Source organism: Typopeltis vanoorti, chromosome 15, assembly GCF_054136105.1.
Source record: "Typopeltis vanoorti isolate ZY-2024b chromosome 15, IOZ_Tvanoo_1.0, whole genome shotgun sequence".
In the NCBI taxonomy this organism is placed as follows: Eukaryota; Metazoa; Arthropoda; class Arachnida; order Uropygi; family Thelyphonidae; genus Typopeltis; species Typopeltis vanoorti.
Genome location: NC_143563.1, coordinates 85,895,931 through 85,908,196, shown reverse-complemented (window position 1 = coordinate 85,908,196; position 12,266 = coordinate 85,895,931). Strand labels below are relative to the sequence as shown.

The 12,266-nt window shown below is 34.8% G+C and overlaps 1 protein-coding gene and 1 long non-coding RNA gene across 8 annotated transcripts in view; one reads left to right on the top strand and one right to left on the bottom strand.

The window, feature by feature from the left end:
- LOC150098952 (uncharacterized) overlaps positions 1 to 2,252 on the top strand; it is a 225,713-nt gene extending 223,461 nt beyond the window's left edge. Inside the window, exon 6 of the long non-coding RNA XR_016549524.1 lies at positions 707 to 2,252. This is a non-coding gene — a long non-coding RNA (uncharacterized LOC150098952). The remainder of the gene's footprint in view (positions 1 to 706) is intronic.
- Dgk (diacyl glycerol kinase 1) overlaps positions 1 to 12,266 on the bottom strand; it is a 419,112-nt gene that overhangs the window by 121,609 nt on the left and 285,237 nt on the right. For all 7 annotated transcript variants that reach the window (XM_090405486.1, XM_090405489.1, XM_090405485.1 and 4 more), the window contains 2 exons: positions 9,091 to 9,167; positions 701 to 847 (listed from right to left, as the gene is read on the bottom strand). In XM_090405486.1, coding sequence (XP_090261612.1) covers positions 701 to 847; positions 9,091 to 9,167 — 224 coding nt within the window. The remainder of the gene's footprint in view (positions 1 to 700; positions 848 to 9,090; positions 9,168 to 12,266) is intronic.

Sequence of the window (12,266 nt, the reverse complement as noted above, 5' to 3'; positions counted from 1 at the left end):
AGGGTGGCACATAAGTCATGCAATGTTCCGTAAAAAAAGATCTGTTGTTGTGAAGCCGAAAATGGAAGGCATTTACGTGATGTGGTTTTTGAGAACTAATAAAAAATTTGGTGATAAAACTTATGCAGTTGCTTTACAAAGATGGGACCTTTCTACGAAATGATCTCTGACTTACAGGCCACTCTGTACAAGTCGACTACGGATTCGGTCCATCGATTATCGTTCTTCGTAACAAATGGATATCATCCGGATTGTTTTCAAATAAAACCAATGTAACAGCTGCAAGGTTCACTGTCGCAAAGGCAGTTCCAAATCTTCGTTTATATATTAGCAACTAAAATAATAATACGCACTTTTCATTATTTTGACTTCTTGTCATTATTTTCACAGTTATTTCTTTTTTACCAGTATGCACAGAACTTTCTCAAAGGGTTCTCTAACCAGAAAAATGGCTTAAGAGAACTTGTTTAAATTCAACTCTTAGTTGAGTTTAAACAAAGGTATGCGAGTTTGCATCGATAACTTAGCCCCCCCACCACCACAAAACAAACCTGTCCGAGAACAATAGCAGATGTAATTTACTGAACTTTGCAGTCTCGGTAATGTCTAAACAATCCAAGCCAATAACTGTATAATTTGATAAACTAATTATATTTTAAATTATTTTATTTTAAAATGATTAGTTTAAACAGTTCCTTACTTTCAGGAGGCGCCCATCGACATTCGGCGGTGTCTGCTGAGTAGATTTCTTGACAAATGAGAGGAACAGACGCTTCACGAGATCCCGGGGAGTTTCGATCTCCAGATACGTATCCATAAACAACTGGAAGCCCTCATAATCGATGTCCTGGTCAAAAGAAAAACATTTTAGACAGAACTGCGATGGTCTATCATTTTAAGATCTTCATATTGATCATTTAGCGCTGATGCATCACAGGCAAGCTGAGAATCTATAAATTATGAAGACAATGCATGTCTCGCAATAGGAATGAATTCATTTTTAAGGAGGCATAAATAGAAAGGGAATACTGGCCAATAGAGTAACACGATAGCGCATAAAAGCATACTTGTTGAAGAGTGGGCTAAATCAGCGACATCCAGTGGATATTTTCACAAGGATAACAAAAATAAACCATAGCTGTAATTAACTATTGTTTATTTTCTTTCTATGTGACGATGATTGTGAATGAAAGTATATTTCATTCACAATAGTTAACAGGGAATTTGACACACGACAAATTTAATTCCAGGTGATAAAAACATCCTAAATGTATAACTGTGTAAAGTGTCAGTTGTTTAATTGAAAAGAAGTTGCTATATTTTTCGTATAGAAACCTACAAGGACAACACACACATGGGAGGGGAGACACAAGAAGAGCCTATCGTTTTCATCCAACTTTCTCTCGTGAATGCAGCTTTTTGTATGACCAATGAATGCCGAAAGAAACGACTGCTGTTAATATAATGGCAATAATACTTTCGTCCTTCAATCAGAGGACCTGATAAAATGTAAATATACAGAGAAAAGATCCAGAGAAACAAAAGCAAACGTTAGAAGTATAACTCCTTTCTCCTTGTCAAAAACTGCAAAACATAATAAAGAGACAGACTGAAGAACATAATGGTGCTCTTCAATCTCTCCTAGGGGCGGCTCCTGCATAGGCACAGCGGAACTGCAGCACCCCCAATGTTTCTCGATATATATCTATTAATTTATTTATATTTGCTTGTAATATTTAATTTTATCATCAACAATCCTATATAATTCTCTTATTTTGTATAAAAAATAATAAAAAATCCATCTTGTAGCACTTAGGAGGGCGAAGGACGCTAGCAGCACTGTGTTTACCACAATGTCATATTGCTACGCGTGCAAGCATATGCACGTCATAGTGAGATAGAGCTTTAGCGTAATGCGGCACTGTCCGTCGCGCAGTTCCACTGCTGTTTATATGCAGTTTGTGCCAATAGTAATGCTTATCGTGTTTACTCCGTCTCTTTAAATATTTGGACATTAAAGAAATAACATTTGTTATAGTTTTTATTTTAGAACATTATTGGGGTTATTGACTACTATGACCTCAGCAGTGCAACCTCAAGAAATAAGTTCTGTGACAGTAGTGATTGGAAGTGAACTATAAATTTTTCAACAGTCACACAAATATCAAGGAAAACGTTATTGACGTTTACGCTCGAAAAAAACAAGAAGAATGGATTTTATTTCTAAATAATTTTGAATTATACCAAACTGTATAATTTTATCGATAATAAACAATAGTTTTTCATCTTTAATTTTTTTTAAAATTTTTACCATAATTTTGATATTTTATCCAAACACGTATACACTCTACTTACAGTATATATATCAAAAGTTGCAGCACTCCCACGATTTCAAGCCATGAGCCACCACTGATCTCTCCCATCCAGGATGTGTTGCTATGTTGAGCAACACATTCTGATCATTTTTATGCCCCGCCCCCATCCTTTCATATGATTTCGCTTTATAGATGAATTATATAGATTGGAACTCGCAGGGTTTTGCTACCCATAGATGCCATTAACTTCAGATTTTTCTCCGCTGCTTGTAGCTCCCATCTTAGAGATAAGATATTAAAGATAGTGGTAGAAAGTTTTTTCATTTGGTTATAAAGTAAATCATACTTGCTAAGAAATTATATTCTTGTTTAATACAATGATTTACGACTAGGGTACTTTTATATGGGAAACATATTAATTCAAAATCTTATGTTTCTTGGTCTGGCTCCCACTAATGGGACCTCAAATAAGGGTCGAAAGCTGGGTGGTGGCGGCTCTTCATTTGCATAGCAATATACATGTCAGAAAGGAAGTGTGCGGTGCATTATGGAATACTAAGCAACTGCTTAGTTTCATTCCATATTGGAAAAACTTCAGTTTCCTGAGCTCTATGAATTTACCTGTCCCTTTCAATTAGAAGCTGGCAACTTCACTGTGCGCCCTCCCCGAAAGATCTACTTTTAACTCTGTCCAATAGAGGTGTCTATCGGGTTGTTCTTTTGCTCTTTCGTGTTATGATCATACAGGAAGAACGAGAAATTCCTAAGATAAAAACGGGGTTACATAACATATCAGAGGTTGGATAAATTTGCTCTTACCATTTCTTCCAGACATAAAAGTCAGTGGAAGAAACTCGTCTTAAACCTAAGCTGTTTTTTTTTATACTAAAATGGGCTGCATAAAGAAAGTGAAGCTCTGATTCATCATCTAAACCTAAATAAGAATGGCGGCCCAGTAAAGGCTTTTTTTTTTTTTAAATAAAATCCCTAAATATGCTAAAATGCCGTTGTAAACCAACCGGAAAATCGCATTCTTCTACATTAATGGGCCTTGAAGAATTTTTGCATCTTTTGTGTGCGGAAAGAATAGTTACATGTCTTAAGAGGCTGCATTAACTGCTGAGACTCTTAAGACTTTAACTATAAAAAGAAAGAATAGCTGTATTTTAAGATACAGCTATTCTTTCTATTAAATGAGACATTTGAAAGAATTATCGTAATGCACAGATCGCAGTATCAATTGAATGCTTCACGTGTCTGCATATTTTTTCCAAGAGGAATGGGACAGATAGTATGTCGCAAGAAAACTCATCTGCATAGTTAAATTCTTTACAGAAAGTAAATACCAACCGTTAGAATTATGTAGATTTTTTGTTGAATTCTTGTCTTACAACTCACAAAATACAGGACTAGGCTTTTTTCCTACAGTGGTGCTTTCTAGATCAAACAGAGATCTTAGATTCTATCTGCCACTTATGTGTACAGAAATGAAAACAAAGGAATGCCATTTACAGAAATAATCTCACCATTTGGAGGCGTAGATGAGATAAAGGCTCTCACAGTAACATTTTAAGTCGGATGGACCAAAATCAGACGTAGAATAAAAGATTAAAAAAGAACTTTCTATCCATGTAATAAACAACCATGACATTACCTGGAATTTAGCAAGCGTGCCTTATTTTTTTCTTAATGAAAATGGATAGCAAATAAGTCAAAAGAAGAAAGGATATCTGCATGCTACAGAAATGTGAATCAACATCTCGTATAATAGTTTAGTGCAAACGATTACGGGATAGAAAAATGTTATGAGGCTTGAACAAAAATAATGGAATGATATCAAAAACCCATTTTGGTTCACTACAATCAATATGCTGAAAGAGTCAACTTGGATTTTCATTATAGCAGGGATGCAACCAAAAATAAATACTTATGTCATGTGCGCCGGCTAGTATGTATGATACTGGACAACGTGTAATAAACTCTTTGTAAACTAACTGTCACGAGTTAATTACATTTGGTACTTTACTTCCTAAGATGTAGTTCTCACTGGCCCACAACTGCAAAGTTGGCAAATACTTCCAAGTGGATTAAGGAATCGAATCTGGTCCAATTAAAACTGCGTGTAATCATCCACAATAATCAATTCAATGTAATGCGGGAAAAAGGGATGTATCAAAGATTTAAGTGAAATACCATTTATGCAGTTTTGTGGTCATGTTCAAAAACGTCCCGGTTTAAGCGTATTCAACTTCGTCGTGTTACTTGTCCGTGAATTAATAATACAAACGTAGAAGACATGCTCCAAGATACACCCATCACTCGCTTATATGGGAACGCTGCGAAGTAGATTTACTCGCATCTCTAAATACTTTCATCTGAAAGCTGTTCTGTTAACCCTTTATGCTTGGAAATCCAACTATAGAGAAACTGAGGCTAAGGAGACCGCTTTTGCGAATATTCTTTAGTAATTCTTAGATAGGCAAGCTCTACAAACAAAAGGAAAACCGCAGTTATAAAAGCAAAACTAGGTTGAGCGATGTGAAATAAGTGAAAAGATAAAGGATATTTATATGCAAATCAAACTTCGTATAATTAAGAAAGGGAGTGACACACGTGCATTAACTGCGAGCGTTTCATTAACTAGGTCAGCGTCCTTACAGTGCAATTGAAAAATATGTTTAGGTCTTCTTTCGCTACGAAGCTCAGTTGCTTGTAGTGCCGCTGTTTTCAAGACAATCCCATCATCTTCTTGGTCTTTCCTTCAGTAATCCATTATATTTACTTTCACTGACCATTTATCATCCTGTATTCTTAATATGAATTTTCCATCTTTCCGTTTTCAGATACAATTCATTTACTGACTGCACTTTACTATTCTCTCTCTCTGACTTGTTAGTCACTGATTTTCTTCAACATAGTTACATCTTCAATTTCTCTTAATGTTAACATCTCAGTGGGTTCATCGATTAGTCGAATATTTGCACTCGCTGCACGTGTTTCTGCTGCATATTATAAATTGTTAAGTTACAGTATTTTTACTTTTCATCAAACCCAAGTACTCAATGAAACAAGTTTGCTATTGCAGATAAGCAGTAAGAATAATGCTGTAAGATTTCTCAAGTGTAGTGCTAAGCTTGGTAGACCGTTCGTAGTGAAAAAATATCGACCCTGAGAAAATATAAAAATATTTAAATACAGCAAGTAAGGTGTTGACAAAGAAAATGAAGGTATAAGCAATAAAGTAAGATGTAAACGTCAACTGTGACATCGCCTATTCAAGTATAACAACGTGCGCACACTCACACGAAGAGGTTCCACTTAATCCGGGCCTGATACCTAACCGACTGATCAAGTACTAATGTCAGACTGCTATGATGACGTGATACAGAAAGTCTGCACATACTGGGCGTCAATCGTTACGGTCAATTCGCTCCTTTTTTTACCCTCATTTCTTTGGAAACACCCGCTCATCTTCAATATGAATAAACGAGTAAAGAGAAGTACATCTAATAACAGTTCAAGTAGAATCTAGTGACAGTGTCAAAAATAAAAGTAAACATTCATGCACCCAAGGTGCGATTATAAGAAAATCATAACTTCTTAGACTTGGAAATACTTGACGAGTATTTCACGTTCGTTTCATTAGCAAAGATAATCATTTGCCAACGTCCATGAACTCCATGTTATCAGATGAGCGCATCGAAACAAAAATGCCATTTGGAATTGAGAATCCAGCATATTCAAAATAAGCCAATATATATTTATAAATACGAAATATGAATTGTCTTCCATCAGAAAATACATGAAAGGCATGAAAGTATTTCCAACGAAAATGTAATGTTGGATTTATATGAAGTTGTAGATTAATAGGAGATACAGAGTGCAATTGTTAAACGTATCAACTTTTATCCCCCATTGCAAGTGGTGAAAGTAACATATACAGACATTGTATATTTATATGGTTTTACGATATTTACAGAATTCGCGATTCAAGATTTTTTTTCAGGTTAATTATAAAAATCACTAATGCACTTAATGATTTTTAACATTAAAGTGCATTTAATGGGGGAGAGGAATGTGTTGGTCTGAGTAGCCATAAATCAGTCAATGACAGGGTCTAGAACTGATCTGCGCTTTCCTGATGGGGTCCCAGAAGAACAGACTGTGTCGGCGCATTGCAGCATTCACAAGGAGGCCCTAAATCTGAACAAATTGCCTTCAATTTCAAATAAGCTTTTCAAGAATGTGCTCAGTTTATAAATTATATAAAATCTCGTCCGTTGAATTCCAGAATCCTTACTGCTTTTTTGTTGCCAAGAATTAGGAAGTAAATATGAGCATCGCCCATTACAACGTGAATTTCGATTATTATGAAAAGAAACATTTACAGATAACGCATTGGAATCCATAATGAAAAAGTGTTTCTCTTCTTAAAGAAATGTGTGGATGTAAAAGGACGTCATATTCAAATTTAAATATAGGTTTATATTATTTTCATTGGTCCCAATTTATGTACTTAACATAGTTTGTTTCTTACACGGGTTGCATCTAAATTTGCAAAGTTCTATCAAATAGTTTTAAAGTAGAGTTTCGAAAACGAAACCACTGAAAAAATTTGCTTTTAGATATAAAGAAGTAGGAAATTTTAAGCATTTTTTAAAATCGAACTAAATGACAACATGAAGATGATGAAACTGACATCCCAGCGCGATTTATTAAATTTGTTAAAATCGTTTGCTGCTTGAATCACGCTTAGAGAATATTTTCTTACAATTGTGAAACTTTAGCCCAACAATTGCGAACCCTGAGATATAACGAATGAAGAAATCAAATGGATTAATTAACTGAAATTTCCTGTAACAGTGTGCTAAAATACCTCTTTTTAAATAACATTTTGATTAATGAGTATTCACATCTGATAAACCATTCAGATGGTTTAATTGTGAAATTTCTGTATATGGGGAAACTGTCTTCTTGATTTTGGTTTTCTTAAAAACCAAATTACAGGATTAATCTACTATTAGTCTATTATTATTAGACGAATTTCTTCTCGACAAAGTTTCTGTCATTCATATTAGTTTTTTTATTTAAAAATTAAAACTTAGTATAGATATAACGATTGAATAAATAACGATGACAAATCTGCTGCTGTTAAAATTATTTTTTTATATAAAATGTTAAATGATGTATTAATATTATATTCTAAATATGTGTAAAATTAAGAGATTTTAATAAATTTTTACAATTCTAATAAACATATTAGAGTTTTAAATTAATTATATTTAAAGCGTAAGTAAATTTGAAATCAATTCTTTATTAATTGTAATTATCTTTATCTAAAATGGTTTAGAAGCATATATTCCTTGATTAGAATCGATTGTAATGTCAGGGTGATGTCCAAACTTGACCTTGTAAATATTACCTTTTAAAAATTCAAAATTTAAGCAAAAGAAGTCATTTTTATTTTATAGAATAAATTACTGTTTATTATTAATTTAATAAAAATTATATTTTGATTATAATTCAAATTAAAATATTAGTTAATTTATTTCACTTGATGAAACGTATACTCTTATACAAATCAATCAGCAGTTCTTTTCTAAATTGATGACTTAATTTCTTTTTTTTTTTCTACGTAGGGTTTCAATTTTAATGTATGAACATGTGCAATATCAGATTCTTGCTCCATTTTGAAGTCTCATTTGGTGAAATCATTATCGCAGACCGTGACAGGAAAAAAAAATGTTACACTGAAAAAAAAGTCAAGCCATATAAAGTTCAAGACACGATATTCATAAAATGCATTCGTGGTGTGTGTGGGGGGAAGGGGAGGGGGTAATTCGTTTGATATTCCTCCCATCCCTTGCACTTCGTTACTATCCCTCACCATAAATCGATAACAAGATTTCAGTTTTATAAATGCATGGATTCCTTTGAAATCAATTACTATTACTACAAATAGCGAATTTAATTAATTTCATCGTTATATTCCAGTAATATGTTATGCGTCAATCGGTTGTACCACTATGACGATCATTTGAAAATCCGGTTTTATTATCTGATTTAGCGCTGTATCCATGGGATGTTATATCGGAATTATACTGCACGCATTTCACAATATTCGGGCCACTGCTTAATGCAATGGAAAGTTTTAAAAAATGAAATATCAACGGAAATCGAAATCTTTGGCACAGGGAATTGTTGGAGAGGAATGATCCTTTATAAGGGAAAATTATGAAAGCTCAGGTAAGCAAAAACCCCGATTTATAACAGTAGTAAAGAAATGGTTCATGTTTCCAATGGAAGTACTCCAATTACTCCCTATGATATCGAATAGTACCTAGAAAATGTTAGTTCTGTAGAAAAAATAATAGATAAAAAGAATATTGCAATTCAAGTAAGTGATTTCATCCATGGAAGATCAAGGTACATCTAAATGGATTGCAGCAGTCCATTACTCACCCCTCCCCACACGCGTAATCCTATCAAAGTAATATTGTTGTTGCGTCGATAAAAGATGGTACTGAATTATAATTAAATTACAGGAAAAAATTAAACTTAAGTTACAACATCGTGAAGAAAAACACTGGTCTTGAAGTCATGTTCCAGCTCGGCATTATTATATCAAAAAGACGTGGTTGATATTGAGGTGAGACAGCTGTCTCACCTCAATACGTTCGAGTTTAAAGAGAGGAGTAAAGATTCGGTTGAAGTATACTGTATATAACGTGAACTGAAACTAATAAGCATTAATTCGTTTTAAAACATTACTTACCCCCTCTGGGTTGTACTTGGCCAAAATACCTTCTCCCTTAAATTCGTCCAACACATCACTCAGCTTTTTGGAGGAATCTGAAAGAAACAAAATCGAATAATTTTGTTTGACTCGCTGTTTATTTTAAATAATGTCTGCATGCGCATGTATTTATTTTGGTGTAAAACAAGACCAACGACCACTTCTTTTATAAATGTGTATACTATTAGCATTTTTATTAATGTTACAGCTTGGTGGTTTTCTTTCAAAACAGTCGACTAGATTGCAAAAACATGGATTTTTTCCAGACACATCGTAATTTTATTCAAAATGAATGCAACACAGATAACGTGTAATATAGAAAAGAGAACAGATTGGAATTGATACGTCTTCGTGTATTACCGTGATCAACGGCGAAATGTTCAACATGTCCCCAGTTGGCGCCTTGAACTTCGTTTTTGTAAGAATTATTGACATTCAATCTCCCTCCAATCTACGCTAGTTTAAACTGATGAAAGCAAGAAGACTTAAAACGCGTGCTTAAAAAGAGTTCCCATGAATATTTGATGAACTGAAGTGTGTGTGTGTGTGTGTGCGCGCGTGCGGATGTGGCCGAAACAGCATCCAGTAGGTTTTTCTTTCGTAAATGGATGACGCAGAGAGCGAAGAGATTCGCTAGTAAGTCAGTCCTAGTTATCACGAAGAGACATGATAAGCATTCCTCCGACAATCGATATACGAGGGTTAATGAAGCGCAAACCTGAAATAATCTCGACGTTTCTCTAGTCTTAATGGAAACGAGTAGAGCAGGGTTGTTGATGACGGAAACATGTTCACTCGGTTGGAATGCGGACTCTTATTTCTTGTTTGACAGTTCGTTTGGTACAAAAGAGACCACTATGTATTCAATTATTTTCATCAGTGCAGCACTTAAAAATATACTAAGCAGCTTCAAATGGTCAAACAGCGGATATTCAAATATTTATGAATGTTTGTAAGTCATCCCTTTGAAATTTACACGGCTTATTCCATGTGAAGTGATTTGTTAATGATAGCATCAAATATGACATGTTTATCGGCTTTCTATCGATTCCAGTACCATTTAATTTTGTTGCTATTTACTATTGATATTTAAAAATAACATCTTTTGCACTGTTCAGCCAATGCTCATGGAATTACCTCAATATTCTGAGTCATTGTTTGATATCCAAGTTTTTCAATGACTCAAGAGATTGAGGTAATTCCATGAGCATTGGCTGAACAGTACAAAATATGTTAAGGTTAACTAATCCAGAAAAGCATGAAACCTACCAACTAAAAGTATAATTCACAAACATCCACCAAAATGGAAATAGAACACGCAGATTATTGGTGGTTCTAAATACAGTGCGCCGATACCGACTAAGCTACGGAGACTTATTTTAAAGGAATACTGAATGTTGTCTCGATGTTTCTACAGCATCCATCTCAGTCCTGTCTAAGTACGATTAAGAAACCCATGCTCCCATTCAGTAATACTGGATGTTTGGAATTCTTAAGAAAAACCTCGGATGTAAAGATAGTATTACTTGACTTGAAACGACACTTGTTTCACACGCATGTTATAAACATAGTTTACTTCCTTTTCACGTAAGCAATGTATTCAGTTCTAGAGAAGGTGTCGACATAAAACTCAATGAATTGAAGTTTGACCTCGTCGAAAATGCAGTAAAAAAAACACGATCTCATTCTCGTGCACACTCAACTATTCGTTTTTAATCTCGCCCATCGAATAAATATCATTCGCCGTTACTGGCGTTCCTTCTAATAACGCCACGGGATCAACAGACATTCGAAAATATTCTTCGCTGCGGCATTCTTTCGGGATATACATCATCCGTCCCAGTAACAAGGCGCACACATTAAAGTTTGTTCGAGTGACGTCACTGACATTGACCAGGCGTGACGTCATTGCCGGAGAAATGTCATCTGTCACTTCTAAGTCGGTTGAAATGGAAGATTGTGGAGGCGGACAGCGGAATGCAATTATACTTTAAGCTGGGTACGGCGAAGGAAGTATGACCTTTCAACTAGACACGGGACTCACTAGTATGTGAATTATTTAGTGAACGAGAGAATGCTGTGATTTATGTTTGTAGAGTGGAGCTAAAATATGGTAATACGATCGGCCTTCGTGCCTGCTAAAATATACACGCTCGTAACAGTTGGCGAAGAGCTTGATAGGTGTGTAATCCTAGAAACTGTGTGCAGCGAGAGCAGCATTTTCTTGTGTTTAAGCAGAAACATAATATGACATAATGGTATAAGCTCGTGGTTAATTAAAGGCTTTTATGGCAGGAACGAGTGTGGTAAAATCCGTATTCCCTTGTCTCAGAACTGAGATGAAATACAACGCCTCGGGGACCAAACTTATGGATCATGCGTGATGTGTTCACGATGTGAAATTATGGGAATACACAGATGGCAAAATTTCTGCTTCATTTCAAAGACATCTACACCAAAGTCAGGTTCACTACGGAGCACGAGTATTTTCACTGAACGATTCAGTCACGCGAATCGTTCAATAAACGAGTTTAGAGTACTGCTTTCTAAATAGTCAGTCCCAAAATTTTTCTCATCTAAGATTCTTAAACCTCCATCAACTTAAAAATTACCTCTTGGAACAAAAAGTGAATTACATCTTAAGTCAGCGATTCTCGAGTGTCCGACTGAATACTAATTCGACCCAAGAGTTTATAATATTAAGTAGTTTACAAGCAGCATTCCGAGATATTTTTCTTAAATACAGAAAAGTTCAAGAGTTTGCGGAATTAAGTGTCCAAGGACAGTATAAAAGCAAAGGCGAGATATCCTCACCTATATCTAATGTGTTTATGACATGACGTTTTATTCCAGTGTTAAAAGAAATTTAATACTAACTTTTTGAAAATAGTTTCTTCGTTTTGATCGAATAATATTATTGAATAATAAGAAATAGGTAGCCATGTGCGAAATGCAAAGAATTTATGAACGCATATTGCATTTACCTTTTATGTTAAAGCATTTGCCAACGGTGCTTTGGGATTACGACAAAGGCAACAAACGTCCTAAAGTCTCCATATATCTGCTAAGTACCTGTTTTGGCGACATGAAAAAAAAGCCCTGTTATCTTCAGTTGAGAAGACCTTAACTTTCTTAGATCCCTTGTCAGTTTCTCC